The sequence below is a fragment of the Phalacrocorax carbo genome, chromosome 15 (assembly GCF_963921805.1).
Source record: "Phalacrocorax carbo chromosome 15, bPhaCar2.1, whole genome shotgun sequence".
Taxonomy (NCBI): Eukaryota; Metazoa; Chordata; class Aves; order Suliformes; family Phalacrocoracidae; genus Phalacrocorax; species Phalacrocorax carbo.
Window position 1 is genome coordinate 1,393,167 of NC_087527.1, and position 21,412 is coordinate 1,414,578.

Below are 21,412 nucleotides of genomic sequence, written 5' to 3' on the forward strand. Positions count from 1 at the left end.
TTATTTGCATATCAAGAACTGCAGAATCTAGCCTACAGGGAAGCTAAGAATGAACTGTGTGCTGTAAAATGAATCCAAGCTGACATCTTTATAGAGAACAACTGAAGGAACCGCTGCTCTTTGTGGAGCACGAGAACCTCCCAGGTGTTGTGCAGTGTCAGGGACCTGTGGAGAATGCCATCCCCTGGCTCATTCAGCAGGATGCACGGGATGAGAATCCACATGGTTAATGCAGAGAACTGGAATCTCCTTGCTGCTGTTAAACTTTAATTTCTGCATTTAAAACAAAGCAGAGCTATATCAAAAATAACCAAGCCATTTCCTCTAGGATAGCATGATTTTAGAGCAAGTCATTTTTAACTGAGAATGTTTGGTATTTTTGTAGTTAATTAAAGGATTTGTAGCTTGTAGTCAGTGATCCCCTACTGACAGGTTTGTGCCAAGCCATTCCTGAATCTGTTTCTTGGTGATTTTCATCATAATCAGGAACCAGGTTCTCTCACTCTTGCCTCCAGAATATTATTTCTCCTAGTTCCCATTGGTGCTTCTTTACAGCAAAGGAGGTGAGTATTTTAAAGATGATGTCCCTTCTTTGGCAGCTCAGCTTTGCTCTTTCCTGCTTAGTCTGGTGTTGGGAGATTTGTACAGGCCCAGCTTCATGAAGGCTGAGCAGAATGAAAGTCCCATCCATGCCTGGCATTTTTGCCATACTGCATTCAGATCCCTCTCTTGATGGGATTCCTTCTTGGGCAGCCACAAATGGATGTCTGGTTGTTCTAGGCTGGCTCCTGGGGTTTGGGTTTGCTTGGTTTTTGGGGGGGGCAGTGGATTTTAGCAGTGCCAGCATCATCTTTCCATGGCTTCAGTCTTGAGCCTGAGACATCTTCTCTCATGGAGGCAGCTGAGTAAGGGGCTTGTATGAGGCAGTAGGGGCTGGAGGTCGGCTAAGCGCAGCAGCCTTTCCTTCCCATGGAAGGCAGTTGTGACAGTGATGGCAAACACAGTTGGAGTTGCACCTGACAGGTTGGTCGTGGCAGTCACCCTTGAGCTAGCTGTCTTGATTACTGAGTGGAAGATGCCATCTGCGTGGAGATGAAGGTCTCGATGACATTGTGAGTGGATGGCAGCAGCTGACTGTGGCTGTTGGTGGAGTCAGAGCTTTGGTACAGCACCAGGCTGCTGGAGGACACTGTCAAAGGCACAGGCAGAAGTTAAGTACAAATTCTCACTGCAGTCCCCTTACCGTGTGTGCACACACTTGCATTTCCAGCATGACTAAAACCTCATGGCATAGGGGCATAACTCCTTTTTTCTATTTTGTGTGCCATTGTATACCTAGCTCAAGTCCAAAGCTAGCCTGAAAGCATTGACGGCATCAGGGAGTTCAGATTTGAGGATTCTAGTTGACTGTTAATGTCCTAGTTCTTCTCTTAGAACTGGGAATCAGAATCACAGAATGTCCTGAGCTGGAAGGGACCCACAAGGCTCATCGAGTCCAGTTCCTGTCCCTGCACAGGACAACCCCAAATTCACACCGTGTCTCTGAGGGCCTTGTCCAAGTGCTGCTTGAATATCGCCAGGCTGGTGCCGTGATGCCTCCCTGGGGAGCCTGTGCCAGGGCTCCACCACCCTCGGGGGGAAGAGCCTCTTCATGAGGGAGTCTTGGGCTTTTCAGCCCTGAAAACTGCCTGCAGGATTGACTGTGCATGGACACTGATTTTTGTCAATATTTTAAAGGTTATTTTCCTCCTGAAAAAGGGTCTCATTTCCACAGTCTGGCCTTACACAGCCTGCACAGACTGTGCTCTGAATCTTTTCCTTGTACCAGCTTTTCAGACCCTGCCAAGACACTGGTAGGGCCCCCTTAGAGAATGGTGATCCCCAGTTCACATTTTCTGTTTTACATTGTTGTTAAGAGAAACGGCAATACATGGTTTAAGATAATAGTGGCTGCTACTCTTACCAGCAGGGCTTGAGGTGAGGCGAGGGCCCGGCTGAAGGTGCTGGATGGTTGTGTCTTGGTTCTGTAAATGTATCGTTGGTGCCTGTGACACTGGTGTATGCATCCCAGACTCTGTGTGAGTCTCTGAGTCAGATGTGAATGCCTAGAGAAAAGAAAGTTAACGGTGCCTGGTTTCTATATCCCTTCTAACAGGTATGAGAGAAGAGTGAGCAGGTGCTGTTTCCAAGGAGATTAAATACCCCTCAATGATGCAGCAAAGAGCTTGCTCTACAGCCAGTATTGCAGCTGGTACCAGCAAGGTGAGGAGATAAGAAAGATCATCCTGCTGGGATGGCATAGATCACACCCCAAAAACTCTTTGACAAGCAAGGAGCTACCTGCAGACTGGTGCATTTCTAGGGTGGGGGAACAAAGGCATGTGCTGAAGGCTGTTACCTGTTTAGTTGGTGTCAGGTTAGTCAGGGCGCTGAGATTGGCTGTATCTGTTATCACCATGGTTTGTGGTAAGAGGCCTGTATGTGTGTATTGGGCCACTTCAGACTTGGGGCCGTAGAGAGCTGTGCGTGAAAGAAAACAAGATCATGTAGATGCTGGAGCTTTGCATGAGACTAGTTTGGCTGAGTTGTTCTCCTCATGCATGTGGACCTGCTGTCTTGTCTCTGAAACAGTGGGAGTGGAGGGACAGGGAGGCAAATACAAGAGAAAAATAGTGTAATAACGAAAGCAACAATAATCAAAGAGGAAAATAGAGTGCCACAAGCCCAAGGACCCAGCAAATGCTCCAGAACACAGCCTTATTTTTTCATTTGCTTGAGCACATGAGCCCACTTTCTTACCATGAGGGTTCTGTATCTGGGCCATGGTAGCCATGAAGGGGCTCTGGTTGATGTGGCTCTGGACCTGCTGCATGAGGGGCTGCTGGTAGGATGGGTGCAGTTGCTGGGAGAACTGGACAGGCTGCAGGGTAGTGAGGCTGCTTCCCATGCTGTTTATTACAGGTACGCTCTGGGGTTGAGTTGAGGCCAGACCTGAAAAACAAGGACAGGACTGATGACAGCAGTGTCACACACTATGGGAGGAGTGTGGTTGCTTTGGAGTAGGGGTGTCTGAAACAGTCATCGTGGCAGGCCTGTTGTCACAGGGTGACTTCAGATCCTGCTTTTCAGGTGGTCCATGTGTTATCTGAGATTATGAATAGTTTTCATACCTGCGAAAAAGAAGTGGGAGAGTGCAAAACGTACAACACAAGCAGGTACCATAAAACCACCTCTGACTTCTAGTGTTTGTTCCTGTGTACACCCTTGTGTACTTTGCAGTTTAGTGATAACCTGATAGAGAGTTCCACTGGGGAGGCCTTGCTCAGACATAAACTCAGAGCATCGTCTCATGTCCAGTTCATTCTAATTTTTTTTTTTTTCATGAAGCTGTTGGCAACAGAAAGAACTATGGTGCCGCTGTCCAGCCACAAGGAACAGGGTTTAAGCACATTGTGGAATTTGGACCAGTGAGAAAGAGGTAGAAGGTTTCATGCCTTACTCCCCATTTCCCATGACTGTGCAGACCCTGTTCCTGTAAATGATCAAGTCTCTCCAGCACTGAGAGATTCCCACTGTGTAGAAATCTCCAAGATTTTTTTTGTTCGCACAAAATTAGAGTCCATATCCTAATCTTGGGTATAATTTCCATTTCCATTGGAATTGATATTCCATTGGGATTGGAATTGGATAATTTCCATTGGAAATGGAAATTAGTTCACAGCTGTCACCATGGAACAAAATAAGGCCTCTTTCTTCCTGGGAAGGACGTGTTAGAGGAGAGGTCACATTTTATTTTCCTTTATCTAATGAGATACACTTTGGCAGTAGACTAGTCTTGGAGTGAAAAGAAATCTCATACAAATGCAGAAAAGCTGTCAAAGTGAAAAATAAATAAATAAATAAAAAAAGTAGTAATTACTGCTGCGGGTTCCAAAGGCATATGCTATTATTTGCAGGAAGTAGAACAGGATGTTTTGTCTTTCAACAACTATGGCCGTGCTTCAATATTCATAGTTTTAAGGAAGTGTTATATTTATATTTGGGAAGATGCAGAGCAGCAAACCAAAACATTGGCATAGGAATAGATTGCAAAAGGCCCTCGCTCTTAAGACATGGGTTTGTGTGTAACTTAATTCTAACACGAATAGGGAATATCTGTCCCTTAATTCCAGTGGTACTTGTAAGTAGTGCTGCTGGAGAACCTTTGTGGTTTGTGACAATTTCCCCAGGTTTGTACCACTGCTAACTTAGTACTTTTGTCTCTGAAAATGAGGCAGGTAATTCTAACAGTCACAGGTAGGTCTCTATCTGAATCCTGATAGCTGGAGTCATTACAGAGCACTACTCACCTATCACCAGGGTGGAGGCACCTGTGTTGGTGAATGCTGGTGCTAGGGATGGGGTCTCACCAGCTCCAATTGCCATTACACCTGGCAGTGATGCCATGATAAGGTTCTGAGTCTGCTGGCTCAGCGCATGTGGATTTTGCTCTAGGCTGTGCAAGGCAGTCAGAGTGCTGACGGGAGGGAGAGTTCCTCCAGGAGCTGAGACCTGTGTGAAAGGAGAGTGGTGAAAATGCCATCTGCTGAAGGTTGAGTGTGGCAGGTCCCCAAGCTGTGATAAACGTCCTTCTCCCTCTTCCTGCCTGCTCTGACCACTTGCTAACAGAAAGACTTCATATTTGCTTGTCTGCAGTTTCCCTGGGCTCATCAATTAACGGGCAAAGGTCAGCTGTTGATAAATCCTTGCTGTTTTAGCTCTTTTGTGTTTAAGAAATCACAAGGGTTTTAAAAACAAGAGTGAGATTAGTCCCACTGCATTCTGTATAGGGAAAGTTTATCTTCTCTTTTACAGCTGAGGGTAGAAGTAATTTTAGCTGCAGAGCTCAGCACAGAATCCAGGAGTTCCTCTTTTGTTGTTCACTTTTTCCTCTGAGAAATGCCTGTAATTTCCCTTTCTCCCAGCAAGTGTCTTCTAGTGACCAGTGAGTTTTCAGATTGAGTTTTTAAAGAAGTTCCTGAAAAGTTTCCTTAGACCTTTTTCTCATACAGTGTGTTCTTCAGGCTGCATTACCTGGCAGATCCCTGCTGTTAGAGAGGAAACACACCTGTTACATAGATCAGGCCTGTTCTGTGCTTGGGTGTCTTGCCGATTCAGTCTGTCCTTGAGCCACTGAGAAACTTAATAACTTGACTGTTTTCTCAGCTTCTAAAATGAACCACGTAACCTGTGTCTGTGCTGTAATGGGGTTTTGAGTTTGCGACACCTGTGGAGACCTGTAGTTGAAGTACTGTGGAACAGCAAAATAGCATTCTAATAATTTGGCTGATAGAGAAAGTTCAGTGCTTTATATTGTACTTCTTTTTTCCCCTCAGACAAAAAGCTGTAAGGAATCTTTGGTAAGAGTAAGCACCAACAGGTTAAATAGTGGGACAAATCACCTTTATATCAATTTTAGAAGACAGCTGTAAAAGATCTTCTGCACCTTATGAAAGACTTTTTCTTCAGGAAGAGACCAGAAAGCCAGCAGAGTGAGTGACTGACGAGATTTAAATCGTACTCATTTATAGTGAACTTAACTTTGCCTCAGGCCAGTGTGCACCAATGAAAACTTCTGCGAACTGTTTCCCTGTAAGCAAGGGAGCGCATGCACGCTGAAAATGATCAGTCATGTAGTTCTAGTGCTTCATTGCTATTTAGGTGGGACAGGTGTGGTCAAGTCTCAAAAGGAAATTTGCTTTGCGAAGGCAGATTGCTACAATCTAGATATCCAGTAAATGTCTCAATGGTATGTGCTGCATACAGGCTGTTGGGCTTAATTTTTCCAGGTAAGATAGATGTAAGTATGGGTCTCTGTTCTGTTAATCCCATTGGTGTCTGATCAACTACCTTGAGAATGTGTAGAGTTCAACTGACAGTTGGAGATGAGATGACGAGAATCTCACTGGGGAAAGGAGCAGAGAACAGGGTTTCCTGGGGATAAGGAAATCATGTCATACCTTGAGCTCTTTTTTTTTTTCCAGAATAGACTATTTTGATTGATTGTAAGGAAATGGCTATACTTGTTGCTTTCATGCTCTAATACCCACCCTCACCAGCGGCCTAGAGGGCACGTGTATCTCAGGGCTGATCATGTTACATGGTCGGTATAATGTAACATCTCTATAAGAAGGCGATTTTAAGAGTATTCTAGGAAAAACTGCTTCTGAATAGTCCATATTGTGACTACAGGCAGAGGACCTGATGTCCTCCAGTACCCAGAACTGAAGTATATGTCACTTACCAGCTTAGTGTCTGTGCTCAGTAGGTTCTGGCTGGGCTCCAGTCCGGGGGGAGAAACCTGATGCAGGATGGTTTGGGTGGTCACCATGGAGCTGTTCCCATGGTGGTTGCTGCTGGAGGACTCTGCCTCGCTAGCTGGCTGCTGGTTGTACCTCACTCCTGCATCACAACAGGGGAGAAACTGCTTGTCAAAAATTAGAAACGTTGGCAAGCACTAAAATCAGTTTCCTTTGCAGGTGCTTGCCTTTAAATGTTTGAGGGAGAGACAAGGCAGGTAATAGGGGAACCAGGAGAACAGGCATTCTCACCACTCTGCCCTGGCTCTCCTCTGTAACTTGGCGCAACTACTTCCTCAGATACTGACTTTAAGGTACGGCTCTGTGTGCTGCAGGGAGCAAGCAGGGTTCGCTAGAAACCTCTCCTCTGGATGTGGGTGTAGAGGGAGAGAGTCTCAGCGACATCATCTCTTCCCAGAGTGAGAGCAATTACCAGCTCTGGTCTATGACACTGAAAAAGCTCTGCTCTTTTTGGATGGAGAATGACCTTTCCTGATGCCTGAAGACTCAGTTACAGAGTCTGATGGTGCAGGTATTTGGAAGAATAGGAGGCACGCACGAGGGAAAGGATACAGAACTGATTTGTGATGGCAGCCAGTGGGTGACTCCTTGAAAGGGGATTACTACCTGCCAGCCATGAGGGAGTGCAGGATGTCAAAGAGTAAGTAAGGAGATTTGGCTGAAAGTTTTGTTACCGAACTTTGTCACCTTTGCTATTCTAGCCGCTCTCCTCACTTGGAGACGCGGTCTCTTTGTCACCAGTGCTCTTTCCTTGTAGCAAGTCTGCTTTTTCTATCTGTAGATTCACCTGCTAAAGGGCTGGACTGGGAGATAGTTTTGGTGGCTGAGTTTGGGCAGGTTCACTCGTGTCTCTTTCAGATCTCCCTCTAGTAGTCTCTTACCGTGAACTTTGCTGGGTGAGAGAGCAGATGGTGGCTGGAGGGAGGAAGAGTTGTGAGGCGTTAGAGGAGGAGCAGAGGTGGGCTGTGGTCCACTGAAGGTGTCCATGGCCAGCTTGTGCCGGAAAGCCTCCTCCTTCCTGCGATTGGCAAACCAGTTGTAAACTCTGACCTCTGTCACCAGGTTTGAGCCCAGTCCCTGGGCCTGAGATGGGGAAACACCTCTCTGGATGCACTCTGCTCTGTTGGGGGGAAGCACAAGAAGAGCCTTGCTGAGGCAGGCTTAGTCAGTCAGAGAAACAGTAAGTGCACAGCTGCAAAGTGGCTGTGGTCTGGCACACTGTGTGGCAGGATCCTGCCAGGTATAGCAAGGCATGAGGCATTACCGATCCTTTGTGGACAGTGAATCCTCAATTGTGGTATTTCAGTCAAATGCAGCTGGTGCCAGTGGTGACAGCCGCTGGTGTACTGTTAGCCTGCCTCTCGTAGGCACTAGCAAACACCAAGAACACAGGGAGGCCCTGCTGTTCCCCTCTTCCTCAAAGCCAGACACCCTGTTACCTGTTGCACTCTTCCACCAGTGCCTCTCTCTCTTCTTTGCTTGGGTTTTTCTGTCTCTCATAGGCTTGGAACAGGATCTGCTGTGAGGCAGGACCCCACTTAAAGCGGTTTCTTCTTCCTTTCTTGGTGGGCAGGTCATCTCCCATGGGCTCCTCCGTTAGGATACCCTGGCCAGCATGCGTGAATTCTGCAGGCATAAAGGAGCAAGGGAATTTGCTTTCTGGAAGCATTTCCAATAGTTCTGTCTGTTTGGGTGCCTAGCAGACCCAATGCAGCTTACCCTTGGGGGATATCTCGTACAAGATGGAGGGCTGAATCTAAACGGTGTAGAAATAAAGTTCCGTTATCTGCTGAAACTGGTAAGATGTTGCTAGCAGGACCATATTTACATGTCCGTTCTTTTGCATGCATTGCATCTCTGCTCCCGCTTTGGAGTAGTGAGAGCAAATGCAGCTGTGTTAGCGTAAGCATGACTGGAGTCCTGCTTTCCAAAACCATCCAAAGGCCAAATGTCCCACTTTTCTTGCAACCCACCAATACAAATGAAGCAAGACAGATTCCAGACAGGCTAATGAATGCTGCAGGGATGGGTTTCCAGTGGGTGCCTGCAGCGAAGGGGATTAGAGGTCATGAGGTGATAGCCCACAGTGGTTTTTCACATGGGGTGCTAGCCCACAATGGTTTTTCACAGTGAGTATAGCAGCCTGCCCTTTCTGCAGCTAGAGGAACTGTTGCTTTAGCTGAAATTGCGAAAGTGTAGTTCTCACGCAGAAATTTTGTCTCTGTCATCTGTCTACTACACTGCTTTAGTCTGAAGATGAGTGTAGCACTCTAACTGCAAAGGGAGAGTATTAGTTTGCTTCTCTTGAGCCAAATGGAAGGTGGGGTGGGTGACTGCAGGCTTCTTCTCGAGGGGGTGTTTTTTCTAAGCATTGTTTGGTTGACCTCACCACTGAATGCTGACCTAGACTTCTCTGAGCGTCCTGCCAGAAGTGGGCTTTTCCTTCCATTTTTCCTTGATAAGGATAGGGAGTAAGGATTAGCAAGGCAGAGCAGAGGCCTGTATGAAATTGAGATAAGAGAACAATTGTTGCCATACTTACGCTGGGCCACCTCTCGCTGCTTGCGGACATACCAGGTGTAGAGGGCTGCCCGTTTTTGGGTCTTCATGGGAGTGCCCTTGTTGAGGTGTTGCGAGAGGTGAGATTGGTTCAGACCAGTAGTGTCCACCACCTCACGCTGAGGGATGTTGTGCTGCTGGAGGTAGGATTTCACCATTTTTGCTACTCGCCAAGGATCCTCTCTGGAAGGAGCAGAAAACACTTATCAGGAGAGAGAGATCCAACGCCTGCACTCAGCAGACCTGGAGTCCTAGGTGCACCCCCTGAGGTGCACCTCACATGTCAGTCACCACCATTGTGTTTGGTGAGGCCAGAGTGTTAACTGGATGCGTGAGGGAAAGCGGTTCCTCAGTGTGGTACCTTGTTCTCTTTTGGCTCTGCATTCAGGGCAAAAACTGGTATTAGAGATGAAGTGCAAAAGATGTAGCACTAGCTTCCTGTAGGCACTTTGATCTCCCCTTAGAAGTGGACTCTTTGGTCATCAAGGGAATTTCCCAATACATGGCCATAGTCTTTGTCTATGCTTGTTTGGATACAAGATTTTGGCCTGTTCTTTCTAGGCAATTGTCACCTGTAAATGACAGAAAGTGCTGACCGGTGACACAAGCAAAGGGTGGACCCTTCTGTTGGAAAGTAATGTGAATGCAAAGCATTTTTGCTGCTAGTGAGAAATGTGTGTGGAGGGAAGTGATGCTGCATTTTGGTATTCAGCTGGATGTTTTATGACTACAGATCTCTTTCAGAGTTGATGTTTCCCTTAGTTTCCCTACAAAGCTTTTTTTCTCTGTCACCCTTTCTTTAAGGCATAAGTGCTTGGGGTAGATGTACTTAATTTTCCAAGACAGATTCATTGTGATATTAGGCTGAACCTAGCTCATGCCCTGATTGTGGTTCAAGTCGGTTTGCCTTGCAGTGACTGAAAAAATGAAAACAGGCTTTCCTCATACTGTCACATGACAGCTGTGTATGCATGTGAATACATCAGGCTATCCAGGATGATGTTCTTGCACGTCTGCTACATGTTATTCCAACACACTGATTCACGCCTAGATCCACTCAAGCTTCTAAATGCAATAAAGAACAACTGGCAAACCACTAATTCGTCCTGTGGCCGCCCTCCTTTGGGGTAACAGTGGAGGGAATAGTCCTATTGGAGACCTACTCACAAAACTTGAGTAGCTAGTCTGAGTCAGGATTTCATAATGAGTGTGTATCTCTGATTTTTAGGATTTCTGATTAGAATATCCATGAAGGTTCCTAAGGAAAATAGAGGAAACATAACTCTGACTTCTTTGTGTGTATTGATTTCACCAGAGCTGAAAATCATAGTGGAAATAGAAGGATGTGAGACCAGGCAGTCTAAATCCAAACAGTGCAGAAGCCTCCATGCAGAGAAACCTTTGGTTCAGTTTAAACAAAGAGCATCCTTATGTATTTTCTGTGCTAAATGTCTGGTGGAAATGGTTTCAGTGTATTTCTACAGCATGTGTGTCACATCCAACGCTAGCATCAAAGACGCAGTGGTGGGGCAGGGGGAAGGTACCTAGGATTGTGCAGAAGCTGTCACAAGAACACACAGGTCTGAGCAACAGGCAACAACCGTACTGTTCATTCCTGTGTTGACTCAGGAGGTTACCAGAGGCTGCAAAGTGATAAGGAGGACAAAGTCCACACCTGTTCTTTCAGTACAAACACCCTTATCTCTTCCCCTGCAGCCTCTCTCCCAGTGGCTGAATAGTCCAAGGAGCAAGCTCTGCTGCAGTTAAAGTGTGACAGAAGCAGTGTCAGTTGCAGCCTTCTGAAGAACCTGCTTTCTTAATATAGGAACACTTATTTCTCTGTTATGAGGGGATGCTTGCTTTAGAGGCTTCTATTTCCTAGCTTCTTCCCCTAACCATCTTTGTCTTTCAAAAGCCTCAAATTGGGCTGAACTCACAAAAGCTTTTCCTCCCTCAGTGTGATTTTTTTTTTTTTTTTCCTTCTGCTGTCCAAACCAAGGACCAATCTCCGCCCTTTATGTTTGTGCTAGTCTAGCCAATGCCTGCACCCTGAATTCGTTAAACAAGTCCCTGCGCAAAGGAGAAAAGGCTCTGGCTTGGATCTGCTGGTCTCTTAGATTTGAGTTCTGGCTCAGATGGGGAGAGGAAGGACTGTGTTACCACTGATGGAAGCCTCTGTTACATTTTGATTTCCTTACTGTACCCCAGTCATGAGTCACTTGTGTCTCCCCTGTCGAGATCCTCACTCCTTTGTATCTCCAAGGCTCTTCTCACAGTGGTTAAAGCCCTGTAGTTTTTCTTTCTTCTTTTGAGACAAAGCAGGGAGCTTTGTGAGGCAAAAACTGCAGGAGAATCTTAGTGCAGTATGATTTCATAGGACAGTTGTATGAAATCCTAACTACTCTGTACATTGTCAAAGCACAGGCTGTATTATCAATGCAGCAAATCCAAGGCTGCATCACAGAAAAGTGATGGCAGTTAGTCAGCTGAACCCTCGCATGAACCGTTGCCCAAATACATAGTTCCAACTGCAGAGCCTTCACCGTTGACTAGGACGTCATAAGTTGAAACCTTTGCTCTTTCACTGACAGTAAGACTGTCAGAGGGTAGGATTTCACCCTGAACCTAGTTCTCCTCTTTGTAGTTGCACTAAAATCTCAATTGCTTCAGTGAGTCAGAACTGCAGAAATGGGTCTGCCTTGCTCAAGCTCTGCTTCCCTATCCCCAAGCCTTATTTTCTGCTTTTTCGCTTCCCTTTGTCACCAGATGCAAGCTGTGTCCCCCTTCCTCTCATTCTCCAAGGTCTGATTTCTGCCTCGAAATTCTTCTCACACAGTTTTTACTTCCTTCTTCCTAAGTCTTGCTCTCCTGCTCTCAGGTGCTTATTGCTGTCAGAGCATAGCCCCTCTCCCTGGCTCATCTCAGCCACAGGGGCCTGGGTCCTCTCTCCATGCCAGCTTCACATTTTCTTAGTTCTGAGGTCACTTTTTAAGGGCGTTTTCACCTCCCTTTTGTTACCTGAACAATAAGTAACCCAGGTAGTTAGTTATAAACTCAAAGGGAACAAGAGGCTGGTTGATAATTTATAGCAACATCTCAAATTTAAATGGAAAGTAAATATCAAGTTGTTAGCATTAAAGAAAACCCATTCCAGAGAGCTAGAGATGTAACATTCAGGGACCTTCTCCCTCCTTCACTCTTCCTGACTTTTCTCTTTCCTTTGTTTGTTTCTTTCCCCTCCTCTTCCTCCTTCTCTCTGTCTTTCCTTTCCTCCTTTCCTGCTCTTAGATTCTCCGGTGAGAGAAGCCTTCATGTCCCTGATGTGGGTTCTGAATTGTTGCTTTGGACCAGACCTTGCTTAAACAGAGGTTCAGAGCTGCGAAGTACTCAGGACCATCCTCTGGCCCTTTCCTCTGGAGCCTGCCAGACAAGCCTCACTGATGTCAGTGCACAGCCTGGAGCCAGGCTAGGCAGAGAGCAGGGAAGGTAAGACCATCGCGGCAGGGTTCCTTTCTATTGAACTTGGCCTGGTTTGCCTCATCTTGGTTTATATGTGGAAATGAAAGGGGTGTGGCAGCTTCATCTCCAGATTCCCCAGGCTAGAGACATTCTAAGATACTGCTTACACGGAGGAAAAGATGGCACCTTTATCATTATACCATTGTTTTCTCTTTTCCTCATGGAAAACATGCTTTTATCCCTGCCCCCAGGGGAAATCTGTTGCTTATCTCAAATTCTCTCTTTCCTAATGGAATTTCACCCCTTGCCCTACCAGTGAATTGTTGCTATACCTCCCTCCATTTGCTGTACCTGCGGTAGTATGATCTGTCCTTTCCCCCATGGCAGCTTCTCTCTTCCTTTCTACTCTGGGGAATATCTGGGAATTATTCCACACAGCTCCATCTCCCTACTGAGTTGTTTGTTCTTTATCATAGATGCAATTTGTTTTCTCTGTGGAGTGATATGGAAAGAAAGTTTTTGTTCAAGCTATAAATCTATGGAAGGTCCGTGAGACAGGTTAAGGGACAAAATGAAATTATGTTAATTCCTCACTAGAGAAGCCTTTGTCTGAACTGCCTGTAGCATTTTTTTTTCTGTAGGGACAAAATCTAATCAATATCCACAGGTGCACCCGGTCGTGTGGGTGTATCTCTCTACATCCTGTTTTACTCAACTTTGTCTAGTGCTTTCCAAACCGTGGTTTCAACTTCAGTGGTCCTGTGAGGACATACTTGGTCTCTTGGCACTGTCATTTTCTTCCTTTCCAACTCCTAGAAAGCCTAACAGACACTTTCCTGTTTCTACCTTATAAGCAAAGGCTGCAGCTACCACAAAGACTTTCTTGTATCACTAATAGATGCCCACAAGTCAATCTCTCTGTCAAAATGTGGTCTACAGTTATAGATCAGGAATTGTTAATAACGCCCAAAGAGGCTTCTGCCTAAAGGCAGAAGTGCCTCCATCTGGTCTCTGGATTTCAAATCCTTGTGTAGATGCTGCAATAGCTTTGCAAGCATTGAAGTTTTACTGGGGATCCCTGGGCATGGAGATTTTTGCCTGCCTTCCTTTTATCTATTGCTGGGAGTAATTTCTATTATAGGCTGTTCTGTCCTGTCTTACAATACTTGTAACAGAATTTAAGGCCATTACCTGTTAGCATCTATTAATGGAAAGGTTTCTTGTTAAAAACAGTTTATTAATAGATAACAACTGCTTACATATTATCAAACCTTGATACTGGTTCAGATGCTTCAAATAGATCCTCAGACAAATGGTTGCTTTTTTTTAATCTTTAGCCAGAAATTTGAAAGATGTCGATACAGACTTCCTACTATTTTCACTTTACCTTGTCTAATTTTGATCTATTATATTCCTTCATAAGTATACTCATAATTTTTTTCCTGAAACTGAGGCTTCTGTTCCCCACATACTGTGCTCAATAGCAGAAGTGAATTGCTTTATCCTGTGATACAGGGAACTGATGAAAGAAAACTCTGAAGCTTCAGAATAAAACTTTGCAATTAAGACGCAGTATGAGGCTGGTTCTTTCCCAGCATCTCTGTGCTTTCTTAGGGTTTTAGGTAGGTCACAGAATGTCTCAGTACCTCAGTTCCCATTTGTAAATTGGGAATGCTGCTCAACTGACTGTCTCGAGAGAGATGTGAGACTGGGAATCAGAAAGCATTAATATTCCAGGCTTTCAAGAGAGGTGAGGCTGTTGTGCTGAGGCTGGTAGTAAGCACAGGAAAGACTGGCAGCAAGCTCCTAGAAAGACAGGGAGGATCAGAAACTGGAATTCATGCTGAAGTGAGGGTGGCAGGAAGGACTTCCCTCCATCCGTGTGTCTGTTCATAGATCACAGCGGATGGCACCTCAGTCCTGCTTCACCCATTCATTACAGAAAATGGGGCAAAGCCAGGTGCTCTTCTTCAACTTCCATGGCTTCCTTTGTGGAGAGATACCTGATAAACCATCAGAAGTTAATGATCAAAAAGCTTATCAGGGTCTTTTCATCTATAAATTTATAAGACAAAAGAGAAATAATAAAGCCGTTGGATAATTAGTAACTAGCCAGGGCCCGCCCGGTGCCACTGGGCTCAAACTACCCCAAGACCTGTACGCAGACTCAGGAAGATGAGAAGGAGACGAGGATGAGGGGAAGAAAAAGTGGAAGGGAGATAGAATTAGGCAAGAAGACAACAAAATGGGAGGATGAGCAGTGGAGACAAAAGGGAGAAGGGAAATATGTAAAAAGAATGGGAAGGAGATAAAAGGAACAGAGGAGACTAAAAGATGTGACAGAGCTGGAAGTGGGGAAGAGATGAGAGGCACGTACTGGGCCAGAAAGAAGACTGAACTATTGGGGATGCTTTCCCCACGCAGGTAAGAGCTGATCCAGTGAATTTTCCTCCACGGGGTACTGCAGAGTATTCCTATATCTACCAGGGAGCTTTCTTCTCTGAAGTATTTACAGGGAACGCTGACACTTACCATGCTGTTTTTCTAGTTCTGGCCTTCTATGGTGGGATTTGATGTTTGCTTTCGTTGTTACATTTTATGTTAAATTTGCTTTGGACATGAAGGGGAGTGATCAGAAAGCCTGAGAAATACTCTATAGGAACTTTAGTTTTGGTGAAGATTTTAAGTGCAGGGTGTTGCTGCATCTTTTTGTCTTCTATCAGCTTGTCATTTCAAAATACCCCCCAAAACAGACGGGCAAGAATCTGGTTCTGGTGTGATTGATAGGTTGGATGGACCCGATCCGTTCTTCAACAAACCTCTTGGGTTGCCCATGGGAATTGTATCCCAGGAAGAATCCCAAGTGGGAAACCTGGTGAATGTTTCTCCGACTCTATCGTGAGGGTTATTGGTTCAGGGAACTTTTTCTACCTTTTGATCTCAAAAATGCTTTTATGCAAAAGCAGATTTGTGTGGCCGTAAAACCTGTAATTGTTGCTGCATAGGTACTTTGTAGCTGTGACAGGCAGTGGATAATAGAAGCAGGGTGTTCTGCCCAGGTTTTAACCTCTGCATGTATTTGGTGTGTGCTCTTTCTACAAGAAAAATCCCCACTGAAGTCAGGAGAACTTTGCACTCACAAGAATGACAAGAACAAGTTCTCTTCACCAACAATCTATGACACAACCCGGTGAAATTCACAATATTAATCTCCTTAAATACAGCAGGGAAACATTACAACTTCACTTTACTATACATCCTCAGGCAAATACAACATCAGTTAAGAGTGACCAGATATTTTTTCTTTTTTTTTTTTAATTTCCTGATGACTGAAATTGTGAATCCTATTAAATTTAAATCCTAAAAACTAACATTCAGTCATAGAGATTCAAGTTATAAAGGCCTCGGACTATTCTGAAGCCTGATGGTATAAGCACTTCAAATACAAAACCAGGCTCCATGGTTCCCTTCATGCATTTTAAGTGAGATGAAAAGGAAGGTTTGAGCATTTACAAAGAATTTGGGGAGTGTTTTTTGGGGCTGCTAGCCCTGAGATGAATGAAGGGCTAGCAGCCATGAACGAAGACTGTCTCTGTGCAGCTAGATAAACTGTGAATACCAGGGACACTGAGCAGAAGGGGAAAGGAAAAGCGATTTAGAGGGAGCGTGCGAGAAAGCAGCAAAGAGAAGCAGCAAATCTGTCCTTACTGTAATAGTCTTTCCACCACAGCCTTCTGGTGAGCAGCCTCCTCAGGGCTCAAGTTTTCCAGCTCCTTCATTATCGGAGGGGTAAATTCCTCCCCGTCATCAGAGGTTTCATCTTCCGATAACCTGGACTCCCCCATTCCGTTGGGGAGGTTGGGGATGTCGGGACAGGGTTCCCCTTTCTCTGTCTGGAGGGCATTGATAGCACGCTGACTTTCACTCTGGAGCATGTAGGGTTCCACTTCACTCAGCGCCTTGATCAGGGTCTCCTTGGTTAGCCCCGACTCCAGCAGTGCTCCCAGCAGCTCCACTTGAAGATGACTCAGCTTCGAGGCCATGGTCTTCAGGCTGGTGTCTCTTGGGTTTGAATTTCAGGTTATCCTGCTTCCAGCTTCCCTACACCATGTTCCTGAGGTAACACGCCCAATTGTCAGGAGAGTGGGCACAGCACAGCCTCCCGCCTTTACGCCCCCCCAAAAAAACCAAAATACTAAATTGAGCCACTTCAGACCCCCCACAACTGTCCTGAGCCAGTGCTGATAAAGGGACCCTTGGCTATCTGTTTACATTGGAGCAATGTAAATTCTCCAAGGTTCATATTTATCTGTGTGCTTAGCAAGTTACTGAACTTTGGACTTCAGCACTGCAGCAGCAGTTCACAAAGTGCAGAGGGAGAGAAAGCAGGGGGAGGGGGAAAGGGAGGGAAGAAGGAGAGTAAAATGAAGGGATAGAAGGTCTGCAGCATGGAAAAGTAAGCTATGGAAAGAAAACTAGGAAAATGAGGATGGAGAAATGTGGCTTATTTCTGGCCCCATTGTTTTTAGAGAAGGAAGGAGGTGGAGTACCCGAAAGGAAGAGGTGCATTTGGCTATGTGCGGTTCAGGAGAAGGTGCTGCCGCTGGAAGACTGTTGGCCCCGCTCAGAACTCGGGCAGTGGTGAGGTTCAGCCAGTCTCAGCCCCTGCCAAAGGCTTTGGGCTGAGAGAAAGCCACGCTGGCAGCTTCACTAGCCTTTGTGCAAATGCCCAGCAGAGAAGCGTGACCATTGGGTTTATACGGATGTTCCCAAGACTCACAAGATGTTGTGGCGCTCCAGATGACTTCTGCGGCAGTGTCAAGTGTTAAATGACTTTATCCACTTCTGGATTTGCCTTGCTGGGTATCTTGATGTGCAAATACTAGTACCTCCATTACAACTTGCTATGTTCATTGCTTAATTGACGAGCAGGAGCTGCGTACCCACATAATTCAGGGGATTACAGGGCTTGCCCCACTCAGCTTATGATTCAAGCACACGATAAAGAATGGCCCTGGGTGTTGGTTCACGCTGAAAGTCCCTGCTCTATCGTCAGTTGCCCTGCTTCTTCTGAGAAGTGCTCTGGGCGGGCTTGTGGTTACCATTTGTTATCTACCTCCAGCCCCTTTTGATACCAGCCCTGATCTAAGGTTCTGCTCCCACCTCTTGGGTGACTTCCTTAAATAGGCTCGCTAGCTAGACTGGAGTTGCTTAGTGCAGTTCTCAGGGAGTCCTTGTAACTAAATTGGCTTTTCTGGTCTGAAAATAGATTAATTAATCTATCTGCTTTGAGCAGCCAAACTGGGGAATAACTTGATGTGCACATGTGGACTTGAAGCATGAGCATCTCATGCAAATGATTCCTTGGGTGATCAACAGGAGGATTTAAAACTATTGTCTCAATAGAGGTTTTCTAGGGGCAGCTACTTGTTGCTTTTTATATGCTCCCATCAAGCCTCAGCTAAGAGGAGCCTAGTAGGACAGTCCCCAAACGGAGTAATGTCCCAAAACAATGCTGCCGAGTGACCTTGGCCCGTTTTCCCTTTGTGGGCACCATTAGCCATGCTCTCCAGGCTCATGCGGCAACATGCTAAGTCAGCAGCTGAAGGACAGAGCTCCTTTGCAGATTAGACCCCCTCCTCCCTCCAGGCACAGCAAGCTGCAGTGGGGCTGCTGGGCTGACCCTTTCAACCGGGACAATTGTTAACTGTTAGCTTTTGTTTCAGATGGCGTCTGCACCCAGAGAACCAGGTCCCCTCATGGCCGTGAGTTAAAAAATCTCAGACGGATACAGAAGACTCTCTTTGTGTGGCTAAAAAGAAGGAACAATTTGGAGTCGATGTTAAAACGCTTAGTGTAAGAAATTTTCACGTGAACATTAATGTAAAAATACATTTTAGTTTCTAACTTTTTTTCCATACTCTTAATAAAAAGTATTTAAAGAATGGTGAGCTTTTTTTGGCATTTTCCGTCAATGTTTTGATACAATTTCCATGCTTTTGATTTCTTTTTATTAGAGTTTTCCTCATTTCCTGCCCCCCCTCCCCACCCCCCACAGGTAGAAATGCCAGCAACACTGGCTGATAACAGTAATTGACAACTGTAATTACAGTATCCAACCATGACATCTAGTTTCTGCACAATACGTCCTTATAATTCAAGAACTTTGCAAAGAGAGACAACAGATTGTGTGCCGCCTGCAATATATGACAGAGAAGATTCTGTCATACTGTGTTACTTATTTCTGTCTGTCTTTGGCATTGTGATTTGTTTTACCTAAACTAAGCTGGAAAATACTACCATTGTTCTTTAAAAGATTGTCCAGTCTATGTTCTGTAAGTATATATACCTGTTGAATGCTTGAGGGGGGGTGGGGACACAGACCATTAAGTTCAGACAAAGAACAGTGATATTTGTCAGGGGCAACTGTGAAGAGAAGAAAACGTGGCAACAAATCATGTCTGTACTGTCTGGTTTCAAGGATTCCTTAAGCACCCGAAAGTCCTGTTGCTGCTGCTTCTGCTTGCCTTGAAGACCTTCCACTGCAGAGGCTTTTAAAACAGCCTGTCTTGAAAACGGTGAACTTTGAAGTCTATAAAAGCAGAAATGAACATCTGTTTCTATGTTAGGGCCCCGCTGAATGCTACAACTGGATGCCACGTGGAGAATCCTTAGCTGATTATAGAAACCTTTCAAATGCTGAGGAGGAGGTAAATATTCTGTATCACTTTATCCTGAAGGGCTTTTTCTCTTCATCTATTAGAATTTTCCATTTAAACTGGACAATTAACAAAACAAGAAGTAAATTTATACACTGTCGACTTTACATTCACTGTAACCTGCCAGACTCTGCTAGTGAATGGTTCAGCACTCCATTAAGTATCTCAGATTCTTCAGTGCCGGAAAACCAGCAAGCTTTTCAGTGTTTCTTAAATGTTATAAATTGCTGAGCGGTCAGACTGAACATTGGGGGAGCAGGAGGGAGGCTCGGGCTGCAAGTTGGCCAGCGCCCCTATTTTATACCCTGGCACTAAGGTTTGCTTTATCATATTTTTCAGATCATTAGATAATTTTATGATGATTATTATTAGATGCCACAGTATGCAGTTCTGATGTAATAAGAATAGCAGAGGCCAAGGTGGGAGCTGCAAAGATTAACCAGCTAGATTATAGTTCTAGTAGTAGAACAAGAACAAAATTGTAGAGCACGATAATCCAGACAACGTTCTCCTGTAACTGAGTTGTACTCGGGGATTTGCCTTGAGGATGAATAGTTGAAAGAAAAGGTCTTGATTTTGCTATACCCATTTTCATGTATTGCCAGTGCTTTGTATACATTGATTTCCTTAATTGCAATAGTTTGCTGGGCCATACTTTGTTCCTAAGTCACCCTGACTGATAGGATCTTGTTAATTGTGATAGAGGAAACTTTTGAAGTTTGAAGACACCGAGTGATACCTGCTTGTTTTAATCTTCCTTTTTTTTTTTCTCCTGCAGAATGGCTTGTTTTTCCTTACGTGCAACTAATACAGTGGTTGAGACCCCTCAAGTTCAGTGCTTTACTGACAAGATGCAAGCAGCTTTACAACATTAAACTCGTCAGTTTAATAGCAGGCTCAGGAACAATGTTACATTAACAAATCAGTCTGGATGCAGATTGAGAAATACATCAATTAGCAATCACAGAAGCCTGATTTCTGTTTTATTTTAATGACAGATTTAACAAAGATTACTTGAACATGTTCAACTACTTTCATTGTCCTATGTATGCTTAAATACAACTTCTGTGCCTTTTTTTGGGTGATTTTTCTTCTTTTCTCCTGAGGTAGCCAGACAGTCTGATAACACTGTGTGACTGCTATCTCGTAGCACTGGGTTCCTGTCATTCTCCAATATCCAAATTCCGGGCAAGGATGTCTTGGGTTCCTCTAATGGAATTCTATTCTATTGGTAAATAATAGTCTCTCTTGATTAACCGTTCTAATGTGTATGGAACAGACTGCCAACTCCCCTACATGTAATAAAGTAGTCGAATTACTAATTAAGTGGATTACTTGACACTGAGAACCACTGCATGAAAGTATAAATGGGTATACAATAGGAACATTTATTCTTATTTTAGACTTATTCCTCTGTATTCTGCTTATTACACTAGGGCAAAACCAGAGTAGTGGGCAGCAGAGTCCTGTGTACAGAATGGAAGGCAGAATAGGCTCCCAGAGCGTGCCGCCTTCTATCAACACCGTTCTTGCCTTTGATGTTTTCATTTCATGAATTATATCCATTATTGAGTGTATGTGATGAAAAACATAGTAATTTGCTGGGTTAAAGCCAATGTAATGTGGTTTCAAGGAGCATACAGAGAAGGAAAAAACCCCTAAATATATTCATGATGAAAGTGCTGCAGAGGGAGCCTATATCGTTCCCTGAATGCAGTGGTAAAATTGCTATTGGCAAAGGAAACAGAGAAATGGTTCTTTTAATAATTCTTTACCATTTTACTGTTCTTCCTGCTGAGACTGCTAAACGCTTAATTGGTCTGAATGATATTAACATCATCCCCTCCTTGAAATGTGAGAGCTATTATTATAATATTCACCCTTATTTCTGTGGCTGGGGAAAAGAAAGCTATGCAACCACACCTGATTGTTATTTGTGCGTTGGGAGCTTAGTCCCAAGTGGCACACAAGAGAGTGAAAAATCTGAAATAATGGTCATTTATATGTTACTTTTGTAGGGTTGGATTTCAGCTATTTGTGCAAACCCCGAGTATCTCAGTGGGAAAGGACTCACTTGAATACATGGTTTTAATGTTCCAAACATATAGCCATCTACATTTTAATTTAGTAGTCTGTTGTAAATATGTAATTGTAATTGAAAATGTGATTTTACGGAGAAGTTGGCGCCTCCTTCTGTACTTCCCGTAGTACGCTCAGAAGCAGAACAACCTAACCTTTCCAAGCGAAGAAGGGGGTAAGGCTGCCTTTTGACCGAGACTCCTTACCGCAGTTTGCAGGATTCAGTTGCATCCAGAT

The 21,412-nt window shown here is 44.7% G+C and overlaps 1 protein-coding gene and 1 long non-coding RNA gene across 3 annotated transcripts; one reads left to right on the forward strand and one right to left on the reverse strand.

The window, feature by feature from the left end:
- Positions 1-245: 245 nt before the first annotated feature.
- On the reverse strand, positions 246-16,687 carry HNF1A (HNF1 homeobox A). The gene is made up of 10 exons (XM_009514731.2): positions 16,086-16,687; positions 8,902-9,101; positions 7,799-7,985; positions 7,241-7,479; positions 6,284-6,441; positions 4,350-4,551; positions 2,800-2,991; positions 2,399-2,520; positions 1,964-2,105; positions 246-1,189 (listed from the first exon to the last, which is right to left on the reverse strand). The coding sequence occupies exons 1-10, from the start codon at positions 16,418-16,420 to the stop codon at positions 1,062-1,064; spliced, it is 1,905 nt and encodes a 634-aa protein (XP_009513026.1). The 5' UTR covers positions 16,421-16,687; the 3' UTR covers positions 246-1,061.
- LOC135315861 (uncharacterized) lies at positions 10,606-20,173 on the forward strand. Of its 2 annotated transcripts, XR_010375348.1 has the most exons (4): positions 12,031-12,404; positions 18,104-18,233; positions 19,007-19,087; positions 19,875-20,173. It is a non-coding gene; the product is annotated as an uncharacterized LOC135315861 (long non-coding RNA). The 2 variants fall into 2 exon arrangements; XR_010375347.1 differs by lacking the exons at positions 19,007-19,087; positions 19,875-20,173 and having other exon boundaries at positions 10,606-12,404; positions 18,104-18,323.
- Positions 20,174-21,412: the final 1,239 nt, after the last annotated feature.

Bases quoted from the DNA above. Each gene is read 5' to 3' on its own strand.
- HNF1A (XM_009514731.2), bottom strand. From the start codon at position 16,420: ATGGCCTCGAAGCTGAGTCATCTTCAAGTGGAGCTGCTGGGAGCACTG. The intron at 7,986-8,901 runs GTAAGTATGGCA...TTATGCCTGCAG, and splicing joins GCAGCGAGAGGTGGCCCAGC to AATTCACGCATGCTGGCCAG. The intron at 7,480-7,798 runs GTAACAGGGTGT...TCCCCCCAACAG, and splicing joins CTGGTGGAAGAGTGCAACAG to AGCAGAGTGCATCCAGAGAG.